Source organism: Leptonychotes weddellii, chromosome 14 (genome assembly GCF_054177405.1).
Source record: "Leptonychotes weddellii isolate Sample4059 chromosome 14, ASM5417740v2, whole genome shotgun sequence".
Classification (NCBI taxonomy): Eukaryota; Metazoa; Chordata; class Mammalia; order Carnivora; family Phocidae; genus Leptonychotes; species Leptonychotes weddellii.
This window is the reverse complement of record NC_138382.1, coordinates 24153139-24180818: the sequence shown is the minus strand read 5'-3', so window position 1 is coordinate 24180818 and position 27680 is coordinate 24153139. Positions and strand designations below refer to the sequence as shown.

Sequence of the window (27680 nt, the reverse complement as noted above, 5' to 3'; positions counted from 1 at the left end):
ATATTTCACCTGACTTCACAGAGGACTTCATATATCCTTCTTTTCTCTTTCTTTCTGCATAAACAATATGCCCACATTTCTGCCTCTCAACTCTCTTTCCCTCCCAGTAGGGTTTTTCTTGCTTTGATTAATCATATTTTGGTTTAGCTTCTCAGCAGGGATGACTCACATTCCCAGTGCTTGGAATAAATGCATCATACTGCTCCCTTAAGTGTTTGTTTTTCAGCAAGCTCCCAAATACCAACCTGAAGTCAGCCTCGGAAGGTGAGAGGGCTCTCTCTGCTGCCAGATCCTTGAACAAGCAGGGCTCTGGCTTCATTTCTGTCCAGGAGCCCACTGCGATCGTGAAGGTGGAGGCTGGCATTGGCATGGTTACATAGTAATGCCAGCTTGCGCACCCTAGAAACAGAAGGAGAGAAACAACCATAATGAGGCCAGTGCACGGCTCTGGACCTCACTCTGTAGCTTTTCTCTTTAGGCACTTGAAGAACTTGTGTGCTAAGATGGTACGAGCTATTCTTGGGGATGGGTCATATCTACCGCAGGGGCATCACTGTAGGTCTCGGGGAGAGCACAGAGGGCTGACGGTTTCAGGGCAGCCAAGGAGGTCTGTATCTCCTTGAAGACCTGGGGTCAGTTTGAAGCGCTTCAAGTGAGGCTATAAGTAAAGGGTCGTACTTGAGGTGGTCACATAAGGGCTGCAAACACGTAAGGGCACAGGATGCATGCTGTTAGAGAGACAAGAACATGTTTTCTTTTTTGTTTTTTAAGATTTTATTTATTTATTTATTTGACAGAGAGAGAGAGAGCACAAGCAGGGGGAGCTGCAGGCAGAGGGAGAGGGAGAAGGAGGCTCCTCGCTGAGCAGGGAGCCCAATGCGGGACTTGATCCCAGGACCCCGGGATCATGACCTGAGCCGAAGGCAGACGCTTAACCGACTGAGCCACCCAGGCACCCCAAGAACATGTTTTCTTCATACTTATTGCTTAGCACAGTATTTGGCACAAAAAAAGATGCTCTGTTGAACGAATAAATAAATGAATGAATGAACAAATGAATGATCGCTTCTGTGGTGCTAAACTGTTTTGTATATATTCAATTTAAGAATCAGTCTGAACTGGATATGGTAGAGAACAGTGAGACTAGGGATGGAAGATACTTGGGTTTTAGTCCCAACTCTGAAACTAATTAGCTGTGGAAGCCTAGGTTTATCCCTCATCCTTTTTATCTGTTCATGTATTGGGCTGGTCTCCCATTCCTCACTGAGCAGATGAAAACCAGGCCTAGAGAGGTTCAGGGGAGCCAAGGACTCCCAGCTAGTTTGTAACAGGCCTGGAATTTCAGCAGGGGCTCCCTGCCCCAGCTGAGGGTGTGCACACCACTCAGGCCAAACGTAGTGAAGGTGTTTACCGAAAGAACAAACAATTGATAGCTTATAACACTATCCTTCCTGACTTCTAAGATGGCAAAATGCTTTTAATGTTTCTGAAATCTGAATGTGTCATACAACCTGATCTAATACAGTATTTTTTTTTTCCTGAGCATCTGCTATAAATTGATGGTGTGCCTTCAGGGAAACTGATATCTCCCCATGTATGGAACACACTTCTCCTCTCCTCATGTTCCATGGAGGGAACTTCCATTACATGAATACCTCTAGCCTCTCTTTCAGCCCCTTACTAACTCCTTTGCAGGAGCTATTCCTCTCAGTCTTGTTAAAGGTTTTAGATGGTCAGATACTCATGGCCTATGATTGTCCAATTTGGTCAGTGAGTGGATTAGATGTCAAATACAGGGGCGAAATAGTAACATGCCCATACTGGCCAGCAGACCTAACATGGCCTTTTTCAATTTGTTTTACCCGTAAAAATCAATAATAAAGGTTAGATTTTTATCTCCCTATGCTTGTCTTCTTTGTCTCTCAACTAATTTTGAACTCAGGAAGGTGGAGGGGTCATTATTTATTATCCCCTGAAACTCTACTAACTTAGATCCAAAAAAATACATTACAGAACTCCTCCAATAAAAAACAAAATTTTAATGGCTGCATGGACTCAGCAGGGAGACGTCAGCCCTCTTCCCTGGAAAGGGCATGACTGGGATTCATTCGGGCCGCGGCTCCTCACATCCCCGGGCCTCTTTGCCCAAAACGAGGAAGCATCTGTTGCCCTTTGCACCTCCCACTGCCCCATCCCACCAGGCCAAGGCTTTGCACTGGGCCTCTGCCAGGACCTAAGCCCATGAGGGCAGGGACTGTGTCGATCCCAGGACCTGGCAGATATGGCTGCTCAATAAATACTTGCTGAAAGATTTAAAGAAAAGAAAAGAGAAACAAAATTTTAAATAGGAAACAAAGATTTAAACATAAGGGGAAAACATATGATATCAAGTTTGAATACGTATGACATGACATCAAGTTTTGAAGTCACTAGAGGAGATATTTAAAGAAGGAATATAGAAGGGCAGGCTCAGAACTACCAGAAACCATGCTCTCCAGCTTGCTTCTAAGGTCATCCTGTTTCTGGAGTCAGAGCGGCTACGCTTCACATCACTCTCCCCACAGCTAAGAAGCTGAAGGCACGCTCCTCTTTAAAAAGATAACCAAATCCGGTGATGTTTGAGCCAGTCCAGTGATGTGTGTAGTTTCTACTGAGCTTAAAAGAAGCCATGGCTTTAAAGAGCACTGCGGCTCTGACCCCCAGCCAGTAAGAAGGGGGCAGAGGCAGTCACAGCAGTCTGGATAAAAGCATGACAGGGATCCCACACGACGTGCTGCCCTGAGCCCACCTCCCTCGTTTTTTCACCTTCCCTTCACTACCTCATCCTCTGCAACCTGATGCCTCCCCAAGGTCGCCCCACAAGAACTTCAATTTGGACTGGGCAACACAATGAGAGGCTGTGGGGGCAGGGAGGGTGCAGATGAAAGAAGAGGAAAGGAGTTGTGGGTGAGGAACTAAATCTTCTGAACAGCCTCGGTTTAAAAGAAAAATGTTGACTAACCGAATTCTCTTAATCAAAGGGCTGTGGTCTGGTCATTCTTTCTCTGAAGGATACTTTGTAGCATTTACCATGGGCCACTGAATATCCCTTTTAAAAGCTTCAGTCACTTGGGCATCAGTAAATAAACAGCAATGGTGAGGCTTTTAGGTACAAATGGAAGGCTGCACACAGGAGGCTACGTTTGTTTCCTCCCAAAACCAAATGAAGGATAGTAAAGGGATTTTTTTATATATATTTTTATTTTTAAGTAACTCTACCCCTAATGTGGGCTATTTCCCCATCCCCCAAAGCCCCAGTAAATAACTGGAGATTCATTTTATACAGAGAGTAAGAGAAGGCCTCTAGACTGGGGGCGGTGTGAGGGGGAGGAGGGGGAAAACAGCACAGTTGAGGGCAAATGAATGGGATTAAATGAACATATGCATATCAGATGCTGAGACCACCAGCCATCTTCTCTTAGTTGGCTCCCAGAATGCAGGCAATCAGGCTTTTACCCTCCAGGCAGAGGAATGAAAAAAACACTGAACAGCCCAAGAGCAGACAACTAACGAGACTCACGTGGGAGGTGTCCTATGATCAGCCTATGGTGAAGCTCATGGTTGAGAAGCCCTACACAGGCACTCAGAGCTTCCAATCAGCATTTTAGTCCCCCGTTCCTAAATGCCTACAGACAAATCAAGTACCTCCAGGACCTCTAGAAAGCCCCTGCTGTGACACTGAGAGACCAAACAGAAACAAGCAAGTTGAAGGTCAATGGTCATACAAGAAGAAAACTTCAAAGAACACCAAACACTAAGAGCTGAGTATTGCCGTACTGAAATAAGAATAGTATCATATAAAAAAGGAGCATTCCAAAGTAAAGAGAATGAAACACATGATAGAAGAAAAAGAAAAACTCAATAAAGGTGTGAGATGGAATATAAAGCTGGTGAAGTCTCTCAGAAAGTGGAGCAAAAGGGAAAAAAAAGAGGGAAAAATAGAAACCCTCTCAGCAGGTCCAATATCCAAGTAATAGAAGTTTCAGAAAAAGACAACAGAGAAAATAGAAGGGGAAAAAGCATCAATTAAAAAAATTGAGGAAATCTCCCCAAGTTTAAGGGGCCATGAGCTTCCAACTTCAGAGGGCACATAACACCCAGGACACTGGATACAAATCAATCCACATCGAGATACATCGTTATGAAATTCAGAACCCTAGGGACAAAGACAAGATTCCACAAGCTTCCAGAAAGAGGAAAAAAAATCACATATAATAAGGACATTTTCTGACATGCAGTTTCACAAAAAATTCACCTCCCACGTATTCTATTCTCTAGAAGCTACTTAAGTACGTAAAATATGCTTCAAAAAGATATAGTAAACCAAGAGGAAGGCAGACAAGCCAATACACGAGAGAAGCACAGGGAACCTGTAGAATAATGGAGCAGGGCGATCCCAGGAGCCGGCTATAGGCCCAGCAGAGAGAGCAACCCCGCTCTTCAGAGCACCTTCAGAGCCCGGAGAGAGACTGCTTCAGGAGGAGAAAACTGATAGAAGACTTGATGTATTTGAGCATCTTAGCAGATTTAAACAACTTTCAAAGCCTTTGGGGTTGGTAAATACTTAGAAAAACCAACCCAGAAGGAAAAACAAACAATAACACAATGATTAACCCCATGAAAAACAAACACGTTGTACAGAAATAATAATGTAATCAAAGTTGTGCAAGACTCAGCTTTTAATAGCATAGATATAATAATATAAATAAAGAATACTGTTCTAATCAAGGTTATGATATTAATTATATCGGGAAGATAGGATTTGGGGCAGGGGGTATGTGTGTGATGGTAGGGTGGAGAGAGCTAAATCCTTATCTGCCGTAGTGGGAAGATCAACCCAGAACAATCATGCATCTTACTGAACAACATGGACATATATATATATATATATATATATATATCAGATAATTAGCTAAATAAAACAGGTGAAAGTGGTTACTTCTGAAACAGAAAAAATACAGTAGAGGTACTAAGGACTGTTATTTCAGGGAGGAGTATAATAAACCCAATAGAACTATTTCACTCTTTGAATATGTGCCTTTCTAGTATAAAAAAAATAAAAATAATCAATTAATTAAAAGTTCATCTTAAGAAAAAAAGAATAATATTTTTGGTCCTGAGGTAATATTAAAATGCTAAAATATACCTCAGAAGGAAGAGACAATTTAGAGATAAGGAAGAGGCACCAGCCTGTCAGAAAATCCTTTTAAGAATAAAACACTGGCAATGATTTTTTTGGATATGACATGAAAAGCACAAGCAACAACAGCAAAAATAAACAAGCGGGACTCCATCAAACCAAACTAAAAAGCTCTGCACGGCAAAACAAAAACCATCAACAAAATGAAAGGGCAACCTACAGAATGGGAGAAAATATTTGCAAACCACATATCTGATACGGAATTAATATCCAAAATATATAAAGAACTCATACAACTCAATAGCAAAAAATATTATTAAAAAGAGTAAAGAACCTGAATAGACATTTTACCAAAGGAGATATTCAAATTGCCAACGGGTACATGCAAGGTGCTCAATATCACTCATCATCAGGGAAATGCAAATCAAAACCACAGTAAGATATGGCCTCCTACCTGTCAGAATGGCTGGTATCAAAAAGGCAAGAAACAAGAAGTGCTAGTGAGAATGTGGAGCAAAGGAACCCTTGTGCACCGTTGTTGGGAACGTAACCTGGTGCACCAACTATGGAAAACGGTATAGAAGTTCCTCAAAAAATTAAAAATAAAACTACCACAGGATCCAGCAATGCCTCTTCTGGGTATACACCTGAAGGATATGAAATCACTATCTCAAAGCGATTTCGACATTCCTATGTTCACTGCAACATTATTCACATGGCCAAGACACAAACAACCTAAGTGTCCATCAACAGAAGAATGGATAAAGAAAGTATAGTATATATGCACAATGGAAAACTACTCAGCCATAAAGAAAGGAAATCCTGCCACTTGGACAACATGGATGGACACTGAAGGCATTATGCTAAGTGAAATATGTCAGACAGAGAGAGACAAATAGTGAATGATCTCACATATTTGTGGAATCTAACAAACCCATCAAACTCATAGAAACCAGTAATCTTACTGGTGGCTGCCAGCGGTTGGGAGGCAGGGGAGGTAGCAGAGAAATGGGTGAAGGGGTTCAAAGGGTACAAACTTCCAGTTATATGATAAATAAGTTCTGGGGATGTAATGTACGGCAAGGTGACTCTAGTTAACAATACTGTACCATATTGTATATTTGGAAGTTGCTAAGAGAGTAGATTTAAAAGTTTTCAAAACAAAAAAAAATTATAATTACATGAGGTGATGGATGTGTTGACTAACTTTATTGTGGTAATCATTTTGCAACATATACACATATCAAATCATGACACTGTATCCCCTAAACAACGTTATATGTCAATTAAAGCTGGGAGGGACAAGAATGAAACCATGTACACAATAAGCTTTCTCCCTACAATCTGCATCGAAGTGTTGACCCAATTTTTGCTGTCCCTCCGGTTCTTGTACCATACATCTGGCACATGGGCAAGAGGAGACTTATGGAAACAGGAGGCACTAGAACTGCTTTCCAGAGAGAACAGTGCTAATGGAATAAGGGGTATCTGTTAGATGGCTGCACAAGGTCACAGAGAGTACCCAAATCACATCCTGTCCCAGAGCCTTTACCAGAATGTCTGTATCCTAGAGGGGACGTGGGGAGGGTGTTAGAAGCCCTAGAAAGATGTGGCAGGGGAGAGGAATGACATTAATGGGTTTTTTCTTTTAAGGCAGAAACCTTAAATGACCTGAGGTTTGGGAGTAAGACAGCAAAAGTGGTAGCAGAATCTCAGTTAAGTCCAGCACAAATATTTCAGAACTGCCATTGCGCCCTTGTAGTCTTCTCTGAAGTTAAACAATGGAAAGAAAAGGATGGGGGGGGGGGGGTCATGTATTGAAAACATCACCCAAACCCATATTTTAAATGTTCAAGATGATTTTCTTCTATATACTACCCTCAAGATTTTTCATCTTTTTTTTTTTTAAAGATTTCATCTATTTATTTGATAGAGAGAGAGACAGCAAGAGAGGGAACACAAGCAGAGGGAGCAGGAGAGGGAGAAGCAGGCTTCCCGCAGAGCAAGGAGCCCGATGCGGGGCTCGATCCCAGGACCCTGAGATCATGACCTGAGCCGAAGGCAGACGCCTAACGACTGAGCCACCCAGGCGCCCCAAGATTTTTCATCTTTTAAGATTCTTAAAGTTCCTCTACTTACTAGAGCTCATTTGGAATAAACTATTTCATACTTCAAGCTTTCACAGCAAAAAAAAAAAAAAGTTTTCTAGGTTACCAAGTGACAGTTAAACAGGGGCGGATCAAAGGGGGGGGTGGCAAATAGGAACTGGCTAGGAACACACTTCCCAGAGACCCTGGCTGGACCCTTCACAGAAGCTCCCCAAAGCTGTCCAGCCCTGGGATTCTTGCCCAACCCTGGGTGAAGACTAGAGCCACTGCTGTGACAACTGAATGCTTCCATTTCTCCGGGGGAGGTTTTTACTAGTTTCTTACTATGAGGGCATGTCTGGTAGGAAAGCCTCATTTGGGTTGTCTGTTAATGGATTATTCCACTGAGCCCAATCTTGTATGAAGACTGCCCACTGCCACAGGGAGCTAGGTGCTCAAGGAATACCCGATCTCATCCTCAAGCCCGACTGCGGAAAAATGCAAGTAACAAGGTGGAATTCCTGCCCCCAGAAAGCAGAGCATGCATTCCAAAGACAAAGAGAAATCATTTCTGGATTATCTATTGTTTGGGATAAACCTACCTTGCAAAGGTAGAATTGATGAGAGCTTATTTCTTCTGAATATATCCATTGACTGAGCTCCAGCTCTGGAATCTGACTGCTGGGGTTCAATTCCCGGAGCCACACTTACCAATGTGGGCACATTGCTTAATCTCTCTATGCATCAATCTCCTCGTCTGTAACAAGGGAATAATCATAGTATCTGCCCCCTAGGATTATGTGAGGATTAAATTAGATAATATATAGAGAAATCACTAGACATAGTAAATTGGCACATAATAAGTGTTGAAGAAATGTTAACTGCTGTTGTCTTTACAACTCCCTCCCCCTGTTGCTGGGGCTGACTGTCTGGAGGCAGAGACAAAGAATGTTGAAGGTATGGCTGCCACATGTGCACCGAAGCCTGTGGCCTGATGAGGCCCACATATGGGGTTTAAGGTTGAATGGCATTAAAACGCAGTGCACACAAAGCGATCCATTTAAAGGAGAATGACAGCCCAAAGGGGGCATCCTGTATGACTTCATATAGAATGGGCCATTTGGAGACTATTTAAATGGTGTTTACTTTAAATGAGCCATCCTCAATGAAATAGACAGTGAATGCCTTCATTTTCCTTTTTGATTCAATCCACTTGCCCTAGACTCCCTTGCTACACCAGCTGCAAAACAAAGAGAACACGCTGTACTTGAATTAACCCAGAGTTTTTCCTCTGCAAAGGCCAGAAGCCCATCACACCACTGGATGATTTCACGGCCAGGCCGGATTCATTAGCAAGACTAACAGGGAGGGGGGAGGTAGGAAGAGGCCCAAAGGAAGTGGCACTCCCTAACCGAGCAGGCTTGAGCAGCCACCCATCTCGCCTCCCTTCTGGGCCTCCTCAAAAGTTCCTGAATACCCCTACACCACCTTCTCAAACTGGAACTTATTTAGGGTGGAAAATTCTTACACTCTGATTGTCTCACTAGTAAGACAGATACATCATATCAAGTATTGTTCTTATACTCACAATAGCAGCTGCTACAAGATCCAAATAGAAATGTTCATGTCCCAAAACGGGTCTGAAATTTTCTTCAGAAAAAATATGAGATAATTGTATTTTTTGTAAGTAGGTGAAGGATTTGAGATGGGTCACTTTTCAAATCATAAGAGGCAATTTAAAATTTAGTTTTGAAAATTCTTCTAACTAGGGAGTATTAAAACAATTGCCTTAATTATTTTCTTATTTATCACATAAAAAAAAAAAACTGTCCTATGAATAGTTTTGAAGATTCTGTTTTCTAAGGGAGGAAGACTGAAGAGGAGAAAGGAAGAACATGATGGAATCAGTCCACGGGGGGAGAGAGAACTTTTTCTGCCAAACCTGTGAAAAACTTTGCTAAGAATTTGGGAATATCATTCTTATAAAAAGAAAAAAAAATTTAATATATTTTTTTAACTATTTCACGAATAGTAAATTAAATACGTAAATGTATGGAAAGTCACTGTCCTGTTCCTAGGGGAGTCTTGGAAATACTCACAAAACACATTGTAAAAATACAGCCACACCATCCACAACCATTCTGCTTCTACAGGGGCAAAAGCAGATTATTTATCTTTGCAAAGATAAACATCTCACAGTATTTTCTGTATGTAAAGAGTTATTGTTTTCACTGAAAATTAAAACAAGCACTTAAATTCTTCCTATTAAAAGCATTCACTCTATCTTTTAAACTCTTGCACTGTAAGTTAGACAAATAACATGAAGCATTTGGAAACACTGGATTGATACATGCTTTTACTTAACATATCAGATTTCTTTCCTCAATTCTTCTGTAGTCCTTGCTTATTTCCTACCTCACCACTGACTCATCACTCTTAATTTCAGAGTTTCCGGCCCAAACCATTCCATACATCAAGCTATTTCATGATTTTGGAATATCTTTTTATCACAAATTCAAGATGCTTAATATGTATAGGGACACGTGTATATAGGGAAATGTGTATTTCTAAGTGTATGTATATAGTCGCACCATACACAATGTGCATGTTTTCTACATTTTGTGTATTTCTTATAATAATGGATACACAAAAAGGAGGGAAAGGTCCTTGGTTTCCTTGCCCAGTGCTTGGGTCTTTCAGCCAACCCCAGCCCTTTCTCTTTCACTACTTTTTAGTTGCTGAGTCTACACGTTCTGGTTTTATGAGTTAGTGCCACCCTCTTGAATACCCATGGCGTGACTGTCTTTCGTTAGTTCTTCTCTGCTGTTGCTCAAGGGCGGGAACTGGCACCAGAATAAAGGAGACAGTAAGAATGCTCTGGGCTGGTATGCGCCGGCACTGCCTAACTGGGGCCATGTGCCAGGTCATGCCACCGCTTCTCAAGCACCGATGCCACCCAGCAGGGCTTCGGCTTTCCTTCCCCGCAACATGGTACTGCCTGCGGCACAGGAGACCCAGAAGAGAATGACCTTCAAGATCATTCTTGTGAACCAGGTAAAAGGGCGCCACCTACCGAACTGAGAACACAAGCGCCTCCATAGGTTTTGAGGTTTTCCCTCGTGGCTAATGAATCCCTAAAGGAATACCCTGCACCAGGCTTGTTCTTCCAAATCTCACGCACTGTTCTGACCTGTGCCACAGATTACCTGGTTCCCCTTAAACTTAAGTACCAAGTGGGTACTAGACACCAAAGCCTACTGCTCCAGATGGTCACAGATACACTTTCGAACTTCACTCACAGGAGAAAACCCATAAATATCAAGCCTAAGACAAAAATCCACAGCAATAAGAATTGGAACACGCCTGCCGGAGTCATCATTATCCAAAAGAAATCATGATGACTCTCCCAAATGCCAAATATGGTTAAGTTCAGCATGAGGAGGGCAAGCAAGAACTAGTCAAAAGCAAATCACAAACTGACAAAGATTTGGAAAGTGCCAGGGCCTGATGTGAGACTTTATGAGGGGGGTAACAGAGAAAAACAGTCTCAATCACCAGTAGCTTTCTAAAGAGAAAAGATGAATGCATTCACTCCGTACTCCTACCCCTTGAAACATAATGTATGTGCCCAGAATAACATTTCCTCAGTTCTAGAAACAAGGAGCTTTCTCTACTTTGCATTCTCTCTTTGTGATGAAAACTCTTAATCATAACCATTCCTAAATGTCTTTTACGTTACTATTTCCTTACACGTAATTCCTGCTCGCATACTGTGGGAGCAGTCTAAATAGTATTGCTCATTTTGAGCCATCAAGAGGAAAGAAAGTTGGCTTTCAATTGCACACAGGAGGGTCTGGACCCTGAAATCTTGGCTTTTTCCTGGAATTTCCCACACAAAGTCAAGAGAGAGAATGTCAGAGAGTTGGTCTATTGGGCAGGCCAGAGTAGCGTTTTGCCCAGGATGAAGTAATGTCTACAGTCTCTTACTTTTGCACAGAAAAATGAAATCAGATACTATGTGAGGGCACACAGAGTTTTTAACACCTTTCACTTGTTCATATGCTTCTTCTCTTACATTTGTAAGGAGCTTAAGTTAGTTTTGCTCATTTACTTGAGGCTTTCCATAAAAAATAAGTGGAATGTTTTATTTTTCTAGGAAGCAGGAATACACTAAATTAGACCCTGCAAAAATAAAATAACACTAAACAAAAGAATTGCCAAACAGGGAAAAACAGGCTGTAGTATGCCAGTTTTTTCTTTTAAAATCTATTGAGCCTAGAGAAAAGGCATATAAACTCTAAGCAGAAGCATAACTGCAGAAATGACCCGGAAATCATTTTTACTATTCAGTAGTGCTTTTAAATGCTCCCTCCATGAACATATTACTTCTATCTGATTACACAGAACACATTTATTCAACCAAGTATCGAGCACCTATTACATACAAAGCACTTTTTTGGGCGTGGGGTCTCTGTGCTTAATAGTCGAGCTACATTTCAGCAGGGAATATAGGCCGATGATAACACACAGGCTAACATTTCTGCCCGCCCGAATGAAATTATGCTAAGGAAGTTAAATAATAAAGGAGCCAAACAAGTCAATCTAAATCTATAGCTTTGATGTAGCCTTCTTGAAAAAAAGGTGGGTGACTTCTAGCTAATAAAATTCTTATGATGGTCATCAAGCTACAATCTAAACCATTAGCCTTCTTTTAATAAACAGCTAGGAGGAATGATTTCCCCCATGTAGCAATAACTCAGAGGTCCGTCTTCTGATTTCCGTCCCCTGCTGAAGGGCTGCTGTCATTTCTGTCGCTGGTATCTGCCTCATTACATTATGCTGCTCCCAGGTGCTTTGCTTTTTTCGGGAAATCAGCTGGTGCCCGGCAAATGTGCTAATCACGTCGATGTGTTATTGTGATGGAAACTGTGACTTGTGGGTCGGGTTTTCGGCTAGTGTTTTCAAGGACAGCTCATCGTTTTAAAAGGGCACTGTGCAGAGTGGAGGTCCTAGGAGACCAATCTACAATCTAGAAAACATAACTTGGAAAGGAAGTAGTATCATCTTGTAGCCACATACTCTTTTCCTCTAAGGAGTGCAGGGATATTTGGAGACATTATTCCATCCTCAGGGTCTGGCAAAGAGCTCTGTTAGTACTCTTTCCTGGTTGTCCTTTGAAAAAACCCAGCTGTGGACTGCAGGGGAACTGCAATATTAGGCATAGATTTTTTTCCTACTCTAGCTCAATCCTCCCTCCATTTAAATTGGTAAAGTCTGCTCCGTGATATCGTGTAAGGATAAGTAGTATGAATGGAAGCCCATGCTACTGCATAAGTATAAGTGGTATGAACATAAGCAAATCGCAATTAGCATCTGCTTCGTTACAACTCTGCCCTGAATTGGTAATTCTGAAAAAAAGATTCACAGATATATTCCTATAAGTATGAATATGTTCCATGGAAATTTTAATGTCAATTCTTGTGTTAATTTTTTTATAATCTTCAACTAGACAGACAATGACAGACAGATACCAAAGGGGTCAGAAGGCTTTTTTTCTGTAAAGGGCTAGTCAGCAAATATTTTAGGCTTTGCAGGCCATATAGTCTTTATTGCAACAGTTCAGCTCTGCCACTGCAGCATGAAAGCAGCCATAGGCAATGGCCATGTTCCAATAAAACTTTATTTACAAAAACAGGCAGTGGGCCGGATTTTGCAAGCAGGCTGGATCATCCAGATATAACTGAGGACTACCAAACAACTTCAGAGTTCACATCTGAATTAGTGTATAGGACTGCACAGGGACATGCAGCGCTGCTTTAACTATTGAGAGATAATGAGAAAAGAACATAAGGTTGTTGTTGTTTTTGGTGAGTAAAGGCTAGATGACATCACAGTATGCTGTGTAAACAAAAGCTTTATAACACATGAAAGAAAAGTGGTGGAGAACAAGATCATCACGTGGCTCAGGGTAGAAGAGATACCAATAAGCTCAACAGAACCTTCATGAAGCTGTCAGCACTACATTCATATTGTGAGGGACAATTTCATTTCAGCAAAATATTAATCTTTACATTAAAATTGAGTTGCTTATTTGAATTTTATTGATTTAATAGTTTGGTCTATGTTTAATATGTATTTTATCTTGGCTTTATAGATGTGTAAGAGTTACTATATAATATTATTATATTATAATATGTAATATTACACATATAATATATAAGAGCTTATGCCTAGTCTTGTATTTATACTTTCTAAAATATCATTCTAATACAAATAATTTAAGTGAACTCCAGTGAATCAGATTTTTTTTTCCCCTTTGAAAAGATAAATAATGCTCAACTTTGAGAAACACTGCTAAACACAAGTCTTTACATGGGAACTGCAGGGCCAAATCATGAATGAGGAAGAATGTAGCCTTGGTGAAGCGGGGCTAGGGAGAGCCACACAGCATCGTAGGAGGTGTAGGCAACACAAGTAAACCACAATAGATAGCAGTGGAGTCTGGAGGAGTCCGGCTATCAGTGCCTGCTTGAGATTGTCGTGTTCATGTACTCAATCAATTCAGCATGTCACGGGTAGAAAAAGATCCTATGTGAGTCCAGCAGAACTTCATTAGACAACTGGCAAGGAGACACCGGAGCCTGGATATAGGAGCTGTGTGCTTCAGTAACCTCTCATGTGATGAACGGAGAGAGGGTTTCAGGCGGCACACAAGCGGACAGTGAATGGAATGACGGGAAATCCACAAACTTTCTCCTGTCTGTTGGTACATACCAGAGAGGAAAGCCATGAGCACTATAAGAAAAAATACTCAAAATAAAGGTCAAAGAAAACATTGTTCTAAGGACTGAGAGGAAGAACAAAGCCTCAGAAATCAATTTACTACAGAAATGAAAACAAGCCTAGGAAACTGGCATTCCCATTATGATACGACATAACTTCTATGAAAAAGTAGTAAAAAGCCATGAGAAGACAACAGGCTGAGACAGTGTAACAGAGTAAGACCAAAAGACAACAAAGTAACAAGATAAAAAATATGAGGAAGGATTGCAAGATACTGTTACAGTAACAACTTAAATCTGTAATGTAATTACTAAAAAACAAAATGTCTCTATAGACAATCAGTGTTACAGAGTATAAGTAAAACATGAAAAGGCAAGGGGCACCTGCGTGGCTCAGTCGGTTGGGCATCTGCCTTCAGCTCAGGTCATGACCCCGGAGTCCTGGGATGGAGCCCCGTATTGGGCTCCCTGCTCAGCAGGGAGTCTGCTTCTCCCTCTCCCTCTGCCTCTCCCACTGCTCCTGCTCTCTCACTCACTCACTCTCTCAAATAAATAAAAATCTTAAAAAAGAAAGAAAATTAAAGAAAAGAAAAGGCAAGCCATACAGACTGGGAGAATGTATTTGCAATACACACATCTGACAACGGGCTTATATCTAGAGTCTATAAAGTAGTCCTACAATCCAATAATAAAACAACCTAAAAACCCACATTAAGTAAATGAGTAAGTGACTTGAAGAGATGTTTTTTAAAGGAAGATATAAGAATGTACAGTAAGTACATGAAAAGTTGCTCACCATCACTAGTCATCAGAGAAATGCAAACTAAAACCACAAGGAGATAGTATTTTACACCCAGCTGGAGGGCTGAAATTAAAAGGACTGACAACACCAAGTGTTTGCAAGGATACACAGCAGCTAGACTCTCCTACATTGCTAGTGGAATATAAAATGATTCAGTCCCTTTGGAACTAGTTTGGCAGATACTTACAAAGCTAAAATATACATATATGATCCAGCAATTGCACTGTTGGGTTTTTACCCAAGAGAAATGAAAATCTATATCCACAAAAAGGCTTATACATGAATATCCACAGCATATTTTTTTGTGATGGCCAAAAACAATTCAAATGTCTCTCAGGAGGTGAGCAAATTTAAAAAAACAAAAAGCAAAACAAAACAAAAACTGCAGTTTACTCATATAATTGGTGACTATTCATCAATTTCTTTATTTAAAAAAAAATTTAAGTAAACTCTACCCCAACATGGGGCTCAAACTTAAAACCCTGAAATCAGAGTCACATGCTGAGCCAGCTAGATGCCCCCATCAATTTCTTTAAAAGAGAATAAACTATTGCCACCTATAACAATATGGACGCATGTCACAAACATGTAGAGCCAAAGAAGCCTGACACAAAAAAGTACACACAGAATAACTCCATTTATATGAATCCACAGGAGAGGTAAAAGTAAACTACAGATACAGAATTCAGATCAGTGGTTGACTAATATGGGGTTAGGGGACAGATGGCAGAGGCACAGGGAATTTCCAGGGTACCAAACATAGTCTACATCTTCATCGGGATGCTGATTAATTACATACGTGTATATATTTGTCAAACCTCATGAACAAGACTTAAACTGTGTGCATTTTATTATATGTAAGTTATACTTCAATAAAGTTGATTTTTAAAAAATGGTACCCACAACTAGCTATGTTCTAGGAAGTTTTGAATTACATAAATAAAAAAAATTCTATGAGTCTCTAGGCAGGAAAATCAGACTACTTTCAGAGAATTAAAAAAAAAAAAATACCAGATTTCTCCTCAGAAATTCTAAGGGATGATAATGAAAATGTTTACAGTCAATTTAAGAGGGAAAAAAAGTCTTAAGAATTTTATACCTAGCCAAGGATTGTTCATAACTGAATATAACAAAAAACCAACCTAAATATGGGAGGGCTCAGAAAATATACCACATATCCACCCTTCCAGAAAAAAAATAATGGGGCACCTTGATGGCTCAGTCGGTTGAGGGTCTAACTCTTGATATTGGCTCAGGTCATGATCTCAGACTTGTGAGATCAAACCCCATGCTGGGCTCCATGCTGGGCATGGAGGCTACTTGGGATTCTCTCTCCCCCTTTCCTTCTGCCCCTTCCCCCCCTAAAAATACATATATATAATAATATATATATATATATAAGCCATTTCCCAGCTGAGAGATGATTCAAACTTAAGGGCTCAAAAATAAAGAAAGTCTAAATACTTACTACAAATATGTTTTGAAACTGAACAAAAATATAAAAAAAAAATTATAACTCCTAGAAGAGAAGATATAAGACAAAAACAAAGTATAAAGATAATATCAGTCCCAAGCTACAAACTGTATTAATTAAAACTGGGGAATGTGAGTGAGGGAAGATGAGAGAAGTAAATGCCCATTAAGTTTATTATTTGATTTAGACCCAAGTCAAGAGCTATCGGTTAACTAAATTGTGAAACAGCCATTTATGGAATACTCTGTAGTCATAAAAATAATGAGGAAGCTCTTTATTATGTTCAGATATGAAATTAGCTATAAGATAAATTTATTCTAAAGGAGAAAGCAAAATACAAAAACAATGTGTATAGCATGCTATGATTTGTGCAACAAAAAAGGAAAAACTATACTATACACAAAAGAAACTGGTCACCTTGATTGCCTTAGGGGGCAGTTCCTGGGTAGCTGGAAATTAGGAGCAAAAAGAAGACTTTCTTGCAATTTTCTTGTCCTTTGCTCATTTGTAAAGAAGCCATGTATTTGTGACCCATTTTTTAAAAACATTTTTAAATGTATTATTTGTTTTGTTTTGTCTTGACTTGGAGAATCAAGTTAACACTCACTAAAGACTCCAGTACATGCATGAATCTAGTTTCTAATAAAGGAGATATCACAAATCAAGAGTATACTTATCATGATGAGCGCTGAGTAATGTATAGAATTGCCGAATCACTAGATTGTACACCTGAAACTAATGTAACAATGTATGCTAACCATACTGGAATTAAAATAAAAAACTTAATTTAAAAAAAGGAGATTTTACAAGTTAGCAAAGATCTAATAAATGATCTCGGAGCAAATGGTTTCCTATTTGGGAAAAAAAAAAGTTTAGTTCTCATTTCACAACCCTGACCAAATAAATTGCCAAGAGATTAGAGAGTTATATTACAAAAATTAAACTGAAACTTAAAAATATTAGAACAAAACAGGTGAATCTCAGAACAGCAAAAAACTTTCTAAGAGAAACTTGACAGGTTTCACTACATAAAAATTAAAATCTCCTATAAATCAAAAACATTATATGAAATTAAAAGGCATACTATAAACTGGGTACAATACTTTCCACAAACATCATAAGAGATTAATATCTTTATTTTATTTTATTCTTTTATGTAGGAGACTAGCTTACAGATTTACTTAATGTTAAGTCTGTGACAAGAGGAGCCCCCGGAAGGAAACGAAGACCAGAAGAAACCATTTGCCAGTGCACTTTTCTGCTGCCTTTGATGAAGAGTGGACAGTCAACTCAGGAACAGCGAGAGGGAAGAGATGCATAGGAGAAGGTATGTGGGGAGGTGCTCGGAGCTTCCATGCTTTCTTCCAGCATCTTCACATTTAGCAACCCGGAAGCTCCAATATCTTTATTTTTTTTAAGAGCCATTCAAATTAAAAGATGAAACAAACTTTTGAAAGCCTCACTAAGGCCTCAGAATAAAAATGGGCAAAAGAAGTAAAGAGTTAATGACAATGGTTAAGAAACGTCGGAGGACAAGTGGAACTTCATTGATAATTGAAATAATCCAATTAAAGAGAGACCTTCTCTTGCTGAACAGACAGGTGATGCTCTCGGTAACTGGGACCCTCATAGTTACTCATGGGAGTGTAAATTGGTACCTTTCTGGAAAAGAACTTGAAAAATGTACAAACATGTTCAAAACCTTTGACTCAATAATTCTCATTTTATACAAACTATCTCCTCAGGAGTTTAATACAATATAATAAGAAAAAAAAAAACCCTGGAAACAATAAAAATGTCTAATAATATGGAAACATTACATAAAATCTGATATGCCCATACAAGAAAATTATTATGCAGATCATAAAATATTTTTGAAAAATACATAGTGACCTGGAAAACATTCAAGATATATTCAAGTGAAATAAGTGGAATATAAAACTGTTATATGCTAGGATGACCATTTTGAAATAACATGTAGTATACATATAGATTTTAAATAATGGAGGGAAATGAAGCAAAATGTTAGCAACCATTTTCTCTAAAATTATTTTTTATTACTTTTGCTTTTCTATAAATGTTAAAAGAGTTTCTATAATAAGTACATGGGAGGAGACACAATATTTTAAATGAAGAAATAACACAATTAGAAAAATTTTACCTGGAGTTAACACGTTCTGGATCTCGACTGAAAAAGTTAATTATTGCAATAAGCAAGTGATTCGCAGACAAAACCTTGATGCATTAGCACTTGCCTTCCATCTTTCTTACACACCTTTGGTTCAGAGCCAAATGGGCAAACAGTGTGCAGAACAGATGCCTTAGCAGGACAACTCCAGGGGGCCAGCCAACAAGAAGGAGCTCTATTGCCTGGGATAATGAATAACCTTACTGAACTACAGACAAGTTAACTGTAATGAATGGTGTTTCCATGACACACTTGCCTGCCCCAAAGTCTTCAACCAGGACCACCCACTTAAGGCCCACAAACCACCAGGTGAAAGCAACTCCCAAAATAATCTAGGAATTGATAACTCTGGCATGAAGAGCCCCCCATCCCATGTCCCAACTCCCAAGTGCCCCTCCCCATCCCCTGCTATTTTTTCTGGCAAAATGTTTTTAGTATGTTCATTCCAACCCAACTCATAAAGGAGCTCTTTAAAGTTGAGAAAAACATTGCGTACTGGATCCCTGGGTCCAGCATGTGTGCACTACAGAAAGAAGCACAGGAACACATGTACAGTACCTTCCCGAAGCTGTGTTGGCTTGGCAGGATTTTCCCCACTCATTAAAACAACAAAAGATGCAGCTGCTCGAACTGTAGCCTGCCATGTTGACATGGCAACGGGTGGCTCCTGGCATGGAAAAAGGGCCCTGTTGTTTATGGGAGATCCCATAGTATAAACACATGGCCTGCATAAGAAAGACAAAGAAACAAAAGGGGGGAATCTTTAAATGAGTTGTCACTTTTCTCACCACCATGGTAGTGAAGGTTAAGTTGAGCTTTCAAAGAGAAAACATTTGAGGCTTTGTAGTTGACTGGTTTCAAAGCATTTTGAACTGAAACTGCCAAGGGCTGGCTATGTGAATAGTTGAGTAGTAATTTCTCCCAAATGAATTACTTAAATATGTAAAGAGAGGTTTTTTTTTTAAAGGGAAAAATATTTTTTTGGATAAAGCTTTAAATACTAGTCTGCCAATTTAAAATTTATACTACCCTTGCCCCTCCCCTTAGGCTCTTACACCTTCAAAAGAAAAGAAGTTTGAGAGACATTCTTACAAACCTTTTGGAAAACATTCTGGAAAAGAAAATATGTTTGGAGATATATTAATGCTTGGAAAAACAAGCTGGTGGTCTCAAATCCAGTTGCTGGCGGACAAATACCCCCAATCCTGGAAACCACCATCTCAAATGGAACCCTTGTGGGAAACCTTGTGTGGAGGCCAAGAACAGGGGTTGGGCATATAAACAGGACTGTAGGTCACAACAACCGGGCTTGTGATGGGAAGGCCAAGTGTAGAGTCATTACAAACAGAGTGTAGGAAACCAAATGGTATGACGTTAGGGCTCGTTCTGCTACAATTAAAAATTACAAACCCACCCATACCGAGAATGATCCTTTCCGTGATTAAGTCAGAGGACAGCGACGGTAAAGATCTATGAGATCAAAAGAACCCATTCTTTTGACACCATGGAGTTGAAGGCACAAGGGTGACCCTCAGGAAGATGTCTTAAGAAAATGTCTCCACTTTTTGCTTTTCAGGAATTATGACAAATATGATGTAGTTTTAATCAGCTTGATTTATAGAGTAAATGAATAGAGCACAGCACTAACTCTCTTGGGTAAACTGGTTTTCCTTTTTCATTAGCATCGTTATGACTGAACATTTATTGTGTTCCTAAAACATGCAGGAACACACAGAATGCTGGTCCTACTCCGTCAGGGCCCAGTAAGGAAAAGACACACCAGTCTGGATTTTAACAAACAGGTGATTTAGGGGGCTGGCGATCCAAGTGATAGAAGAGCTGAGAAGCCAAACGGGGGAAAGTGAGGCAACCCAGGGATCCAACCCAGAGATCAGCCCAGGGGTAAGTAGCTGCTATGGGTCCTCTGGCAGAAGCCAGAGTCACGGTGGGGACTGTCCAATGGGCGCTGGGACCAGAGAAGACAAAGTCACTGCTGGAGATGCCAAGGGAAATAGGGAGGGGGAAAGAAATACCTTGTTTCTCACCAACTCTTGCTCTCAAATTTTCCCCCACTGCACTACATGGGCCAAACTTAGTAGGAAGCAGAAGACAGGGGAGCCTGGGAAATGAGGTTCCTTGCCATCCAGAGATCACAACAAGAGCAGAAATTGGACCTCAGAGCAAACAAGCTGTTGCAGTCTACCTATCCTAGCACTGTACATGCTATGATAACTCGCAGGTCTAATACAGGGCAGGGAAAGATTAGAGATTCAGGAGACTGTAGTCCTGGCCAACTTTTTAAATGACTTGACCTCTGTGAGTCACATGTCAAATGCAGATGGGAGGCAGAGAGCTGACCTCTATCCTGGGCCATAAACCTATCATTCTGATCCCAAGATTATAAATCTAAGAACAAAAGTAAATTTTCATAGAAGACCCAGAATCTCCCACCAATGAGTTCTCAACTCCCACCTTAGTCCCCTGGGGCCCTTGGTCAACTGAATTAATCTTAGTTAACCGTGCAGTCTCAGGCTGTTGAAGAACCTAATGAGGAAGGCTACTTGGGTTGATTCCTCCCAGGTGGGGCTGCTAGTGGTGGGTGCATGATGGGAGGGGTGCTGTCGCAGCTCAAGTAATTAAGGTATGCCTACTTCTGAAAATTCTAACTATTAAGTGTTTTGCTTTATCCCCAAAAGCCCATCTTAGACAAGGATCTCAAGGAGGAAAAGTATCATCAGTGGAAACAGGGTATATTCCCACTGGCCAAATGGCAGGTGTAACTCCTGCTTCCTCTGACAATGGCAGATACTGAGAATCGAGGCTGTCTTTCTCACTGAAGCAGAATGGATCCCCCAACTTTTCTCAGTTCAAGAGCTCTACTTCCAATCTAAGTAGCCACTTCTAAGTAGACTCGTGGAGTTAAACTATTTGTGAGACTTACAAGGAAGTTGCAGACGCTTGCCTAGATAGCGTCTTGCCTAAGACTTTCTCTACCTCAGGCAAAAAGGGGAGCTGACCTCATATCATGGTCTTAAGTCCCAGTGATGTGGGGTACAAAGACAGAAGGAAATGTAGATAAAATTAAATGTCCTTATAACCTGCAGCCCATTGACAAATACTTGAGACAGGCAGAGAATGACATTCCTCCAGAAACTCCCAAGGGTCTTAATGTTAATGCTTTGCTAGAGGGAAAAGCAACCTTAGCTTGACAATAGCTAGGCCTCCAGGATCCTGTGAGTCTTCTCTAGCATATGAAAGTCCTTTTGGAAACTTCCCTTTGTCTTTAATTACCCCAACTCCAAGTATATAATCAGCCATTCCTCACTACCCAAGTGCAGCCCTTTCTGCCCAGGGTCTTGTTGTGCTGTATTTATTTTTTAAATTATTTATTTGAGGGTGGGGAGAGGGAGAGAAACTCAAGCAGACTCCACACTGAGCCCTGACGCAGGGCTTGATCCCATGACCCTGAAATCAGACCTGGGCTAAACCAAGAGTCGGACACTTAACCAACTGCGCCACCCAGATGCTCCCTATACCTGTACTTTAATCAAACCACCTTTTTGCACCAAAGAGGTCTCCAGAATTCTTTCTTGGCCGTTGGCTCTGAACCCCAACATTTCCCCAATTGGTCAAGTCTGAAAGCACCTGTGCTCTCTTGCTGTTGTGCTCAGCACCTGGTTTCTGTAGGGTGACTCTGTTGTTACAGATCTTCCCCTTCCCTGCAGAGGGAATGAATCCTCCCTGAAAGGCTGGCTTGCCAACAGGTTTGCTCTCCTTCTCCCTATATATAAAGTTGCATTCGGCCTGTGCCCTTAGGTATGCGGTCACCAAGGCTTCCCCCATCAGCCTCCACACCTCCACAATCAGATTTAAGATGAGGTCATATCTGAGAAACACAGCAGAGGAAGAATCAGATGGACTTAGTGCGTTGCTGAAGGAGAGGGAGAAGGAAAGCCTCTCTGAGGCAGCTGGCCTCTAAGTTGGCCCCCAATGCCCCCTGCCTCCTGGTATTCATATCCTTATGGAGTACCCTCGCACATTGTACCAGGGTTGGTCTGTGTGACCAATAGGATATGGCAGAACAGCTGTCGCTTCTGAGAACAGAGAATTTAAAAATCTGTGCCTTTCATTTTAGGGGTTCTTCTCTCTATCACTTGCTCTGGGGGGAATCCAGCTGCCATGTCAAGACAGTACTCAAATAGGCTACGGAGGGGCCCATGTGCTAGAAAGAGAGACCTCTGGCCCACAATCAGTGAGGACCTGAGCCTGTCGACAACCACGCAAATGCATTTGGAAGAGAATCCTCCAGCTGCGGTCAAGCCTTGAGATGCCTGTGGCCCTGACAGATAGCTGACTGCAACCTTGTAGGAGATCCTGAGCCAGAACCACCCAGTTAAGCTGTTCCTGGATTCTTAACCCTCAGAAACCGTGTGAGATAATAAATGTTTGTTCTTTTAAGCTATTAAGTTTGGGGTGATTTGTATGCAGCAATAGATAACAGAATTTTCTCAGGTTTCTGGCTCAGGTGATAAGATGGATTGTGAAGCAATTAAACAGGAAAGTCAAGATGACAAGCAGGATCACAGGAAGGGACAAGGGAGAAGGAGAGTCCCTATTTAATTTGCGCATACAGGGCTTTGCACACCCTATGGCAGAGGACATTGTATGGACACAGAGATCATTCTTTTCTAAAGTACAAAGAGTATAGTGTTCGGCAATGGGACTGAGTGTCTGAAACTGGACCGATCACAGAAAATTGAGGAATGATGGGTTTATGAACTGAGTATTGATGCTGCCCGCAGATTTGAGTCTGGGTACCACCCACAAATCAGGGAGTGTGTGTGGGAGGAAATCCTCCCATTGGCTAGATATTTAAAAAGCATGTTATCACCATCCTTTCCTCTCCCATTCTGGATTTTTTCCCCTCTGAGTGGTCTAGTTCTAGATATTTCGTTCTAGAGTTCTGTCCTGACCCCCCCTGGCATCCTCTCAAAGGCTCTTTCTACCAGACTGTCCCTGGGCACCTGAATTCTCGCACCATGGGGATTAGTTACCTGGCCATGCCCCCAAGAAGTTCTCGCCTCCCAGCCCCCTACTGTCCTCACAATTCTCTTCTGCGACCTCCTCTTTACGCCGCTGGGCATCCTTGCTGCTAAAATCTATGTGTGTTCTTTCTTGCTTTCTGTAGAGGCTGGAGCAATGGAATGTAGAGCAAGGCAAAAGAGCCCAGAGTGACCACCTGGCTGAATACAAATGGGCCCATCAGGCCACCCACCTCAAAATATCCATAAGCCCTAACAAACCAATGGGCTACTTACAACCAGGCACAGATATCAAAAAAACGGAAAATTCCATACATCCCCATACCTCCTCACCTTCCCCCTTTAAGTCCAGCCCCACCCACCACCTCCTGGCAGACAGTCTCTCCTTTGCGGTCCTGCCTCCGCCTCACCCTTGTAGTGTATTCAATAAACTTCTTGCTCCTTTGTTCTGCCTCCAGAGAATTCTGCACCGCCTGTGCCGCCAGTCCCCACCCGATAGGGACGCCCCACATCTGGGGGCCCCCATCGGAATGGGAGAGACACCACACTTCCCTCTGGTCTCCAGAGCTGTAACTCTGAAAGTGTTAACAGCCCCATCTATAAATATAGCCACGCCTGATACAAGACTCAATCGTTTTCTCACTGGAATGTTTTCACAAATAGGAAAATAATCACCTGGGCAAAATTTCTTGAAAACGCAGATTATCTTCCTGCTCCCAGCCTACTCCTTTCTTGGCCTTTTCCCCTTTCTCAGTTGCAGCCTCCCTCCTTCCTTCCCAACAAGCCCACACCAAGCACCAATGACTTCATAAGCAATGGCCTTTGGAGCTTTTACAACCTGATATCCTTATGCATGTCACACAACCTAGTGTAAAGTTAAGTGACTATATATATTTTATTTATTTGTGAGAGAGAGAGAGCACAAGCAGGGGGAACAGCAGGCAGAGGGAGAAGCAGACTCCTCGCTGAGCAAGGAGCCCGATACGGGACTCGATCCCAGGACCCCGGGATCATGATCTGAGCCGAAGGCAGACGCTCGACCAACTGAGCCACCCAGGCATCCCAAGTGACTATATTTTCAACAGAGATGAAAACTTAACCTCTGGATAAAACTCTAGTGGTGGAATTTGAGGCATCTGACAAAAAAGTGGGGAATGGGTGAACGTAGGGACTTCACTGAGTCATAAAAATCATACTCCCCACATGGTGATTCAAGAATCAAGATGTCTCCCATCATACACACCTACAAATGAGAACTACAGAGAGCTGATTTCCTGTCCCCACACCCTGTGCCCCAAGAGGGGAGGAAAATCTATGCGCATTTATAAATACGCTCTGCAGCTATCTGGATGTGTAATCACTGAAGTAAATGCAGCTGTGTTTATTCAACATGCACAGCCTTGCACCTCGGCCATGTTGCTAAAACGCTTATGGGACAGATGTGCAGGCGCCAGCCTCCAATGTTCATAACTTCATTATTTCCAGACTCAATAATTCCTCCCAGCACACAGAGGAAAACTCTCTCACACCAGGGCTCATCCCACAAGCCCTGGGATAAGCCACCCAATGAAAGGCTCCCTGGGGAGCTCAGTTAAACTACACAGGAGTTGTGGGGGTGGGGAGGACACTGAAAAATCAGAAAGAAAACGGAAAGACAGCGTGAGAGCAGACCCATGACTTGCTGCCATTAAAGAACTTCTAAACTGAGGAAGAACTTGTCAGAATAGCTACTACCTCAGCTTGATACATGTTTGTGTGTTCGTGCAGTGATTAAACAAGGACGAGACACACTAACTATGCTGCTATGGTCTGAATGTGTCCCCCTCAAATTCCTATGTTGAAATCCTAATGCCGATTTGACTGTTGGGATTAGGAGGTAGGCCCTCTGGGAGGTGCTTAGGTCACATGAGGACGAGGATCTTATGAATGAGATTGATGCCCTTATAAAAGAAGCCCAACAGAGCTCCTTAGCCCCTTCCCTCATGTGAGGACACAGCCAAAAGTCAGCAGCAGTCTGCAACCCAGAAGAGGGCTTTCATCGGAGCCTGACCATGCTGGCTCCCTGATCTTGGACTTCCAGCCTCCAGGAACAGTAAGAAATAAATTTGTGGTATTTTGTCATCATAGCCCAAATGGACTAAGACATACACCTTCCAAGGTAAGAGGTCGGTGAACACTCACATGCTTGCTCATTTTCTTAAGGAGCCATCCATAAAGAAAACTTGTAGGGGATTGATTCAAAAATATATTTTATTTCTCTTCAGTTGACAACTACATGCATTTGTCTTTTTGCAGTCAGTGTGAAAAGGGGGTTCTTCTTCTTTTTTTTTTTTTAATTTATTTATTTGAGAGAGAGAGAATGAGAGAGAGCACATGAGAGGGGTTAGGGTCAGAGGGAGAAGCAGGCTCCCCGCCGAGCAGGGAGCCCGATGCGGGACTCGATCCCAGGACTCCAGGATCATGACCTGAGCCGAAGGCAGTCGCCCAACCAACTGAGCCACCCAGGCGCCCAAAAAGGGGGTTATTCTTAATTTAAAAAATGTTTGACGTTCCACCACTTTCCATAAAATCACCCATTTTCAGAGACTTGGTACCACCATTCAGTGACTGGGGAGAGGGCTGCCTTAGGAGAAGCAGGCAGGAGGTGATGAGATGAGCCCAGAGTTGCCATGGGTGTGGCTTGTTGGGATGTTTTCCCACAATGAAGTACTGATCTGGTCACTGGAGGCCAGGAGGCCACAGATGTGACATTTCTGTGAGTCCGATTCTTTTAGAAAACTTGCCTGGGTTACAAAGTCTTCAGGCCTCCTCCAATTCCTTAACATCTCTTCTCCTTCCTGCACCTGATCTTTTGTAAGACTCCATGTTCTCATTAAACCCAAGTTACAAGCAAGCAACCCTCTTGCTTTCTTTGCCACAAAAACCAAGAGGCAGACTACTAAAGTAGGAAATGTCAACTATGACTCACTCTCTCTCCGCAACTCTACACACAGACCTTCCTTATTATATTCTCCTTCATGGCACAATTACCAAAACTGGGATCCCCAAATCATACTGGACATATGGCAGGTGCAAGGAGAATGCTGCTTGGACTCAGATTTTGTGAACAAAATGAACTGGACTGAATGGAAGTGGCTTTGAGTCAGAAATTCACCACTTTTTTTCAGCACAAGTGCTTCGGGTGCAAAACAGGCAAGCTGTTTATAAAGGCAAAGACAGTATTTCTCATTTGGAAGTCTCATCTGGAGATCTTAAGATGAAATCTCTTTTTAACACACGAGAAAATTAAGCCCCAGAGATGTAAAAGGCCTTATCTGAAGTCACACAGCTAAGGGGCAGCACAGCTCAGACGAGTATTCTGGTCTCCTGGCTCTCACTTTCCAGGTTCTTTCCAACACACTATGCTCTTTGGTTAGGTCATTGTGATTTGTTATTTTCTACTGATGTTTGGTTATTCAGGGTTTTTCTATTTGGTTGGTTAGTCATTTGGGTTACTTGTGTAAATTAAGACAGTCCATCATTGCCTTTTCTCCTGTGACTTATCTGGGATTCTGGTAAATAGAGGTAGATCTAGAATCAAGGGGAGAAAGGCTAAAATAGAACCCTTCTAAATATTTTCAAGTTTGGGATTATCAATTCCTCCTGTAATCTTACAATGATATTATAGCATTAATGTGTACTTCCACTTCAGTTCTCATAAATTTTGTATTGGTTTCTTGAAGCAGGAAGAAAAAAATGGATTAACTGTAGAAATGTTCCTTTTAGACCTGAAATCTCCCCAAAGATCTTCTGCTCATTCTTTTCAAACTTTCCTTTATAGCGAGATATTAAGCAATGAAACTATTTTCATGGGGGAAGAAAAAAACCATGTTTTAACATCTGGTTTTGATGTCAAACTAAAAATACTCCAAAAGTCTACATCTTCCTTGGTCCAACAGCTAAGTAATAAACATAATAGAGAAAAATCATTCTCTTTAGTATTTTGCCAACTTCATCCTGGTCTTGTCTAAAACAACATCATACTGATTTAAGGAACTTAACATTTTTAATATTACTTTAAATTATAATGTATTTTCTTAGCCAGTTTCCTTATCTTTAATGACGATCCAAGTAAGTGGAGTTTTAA

At 41.4% G+C, this 27680-nt stretch overlaps 1 protein-coding gene across 14 annotated transcripts in view; it reads right to left on the bottom strand.

Annotated features, from left to right (window-relative positions):
- Positions 1-27680, bottom strand: part of AOPEP (aminopeptidase O (putative)) — a 335871-nt gene that overhangs the window by 267741 nt on the left and 40450 nt on the right. For 13 of the 14 annotated variants that reach the window (XR_014139966.1, XR_014139965.1, XR_014139968.1 and 10 more), the window contains exons 3-4: positions 19071-19237; positions 246-399 (exon numbers count right to left, since the gene is read on the bottom strand). The exons of the other annotated variant lie outside the window; for it this stretch is intronic. Coding sequence is in view for 7 of the 13 variants with exons in the window: in XM_081802940.1 (XP_081659066.1) it covers positions 246-399; positions 19071-19237 (321 nt within the window). In the remaining 6 variants the exon portion in view is untranslated. The remainder of the gene's footprint in view (positions 1-245; positions 400-19070; positions 19238-27680) is intronic. 14 annotated transcript variants of the gene reach the window in all.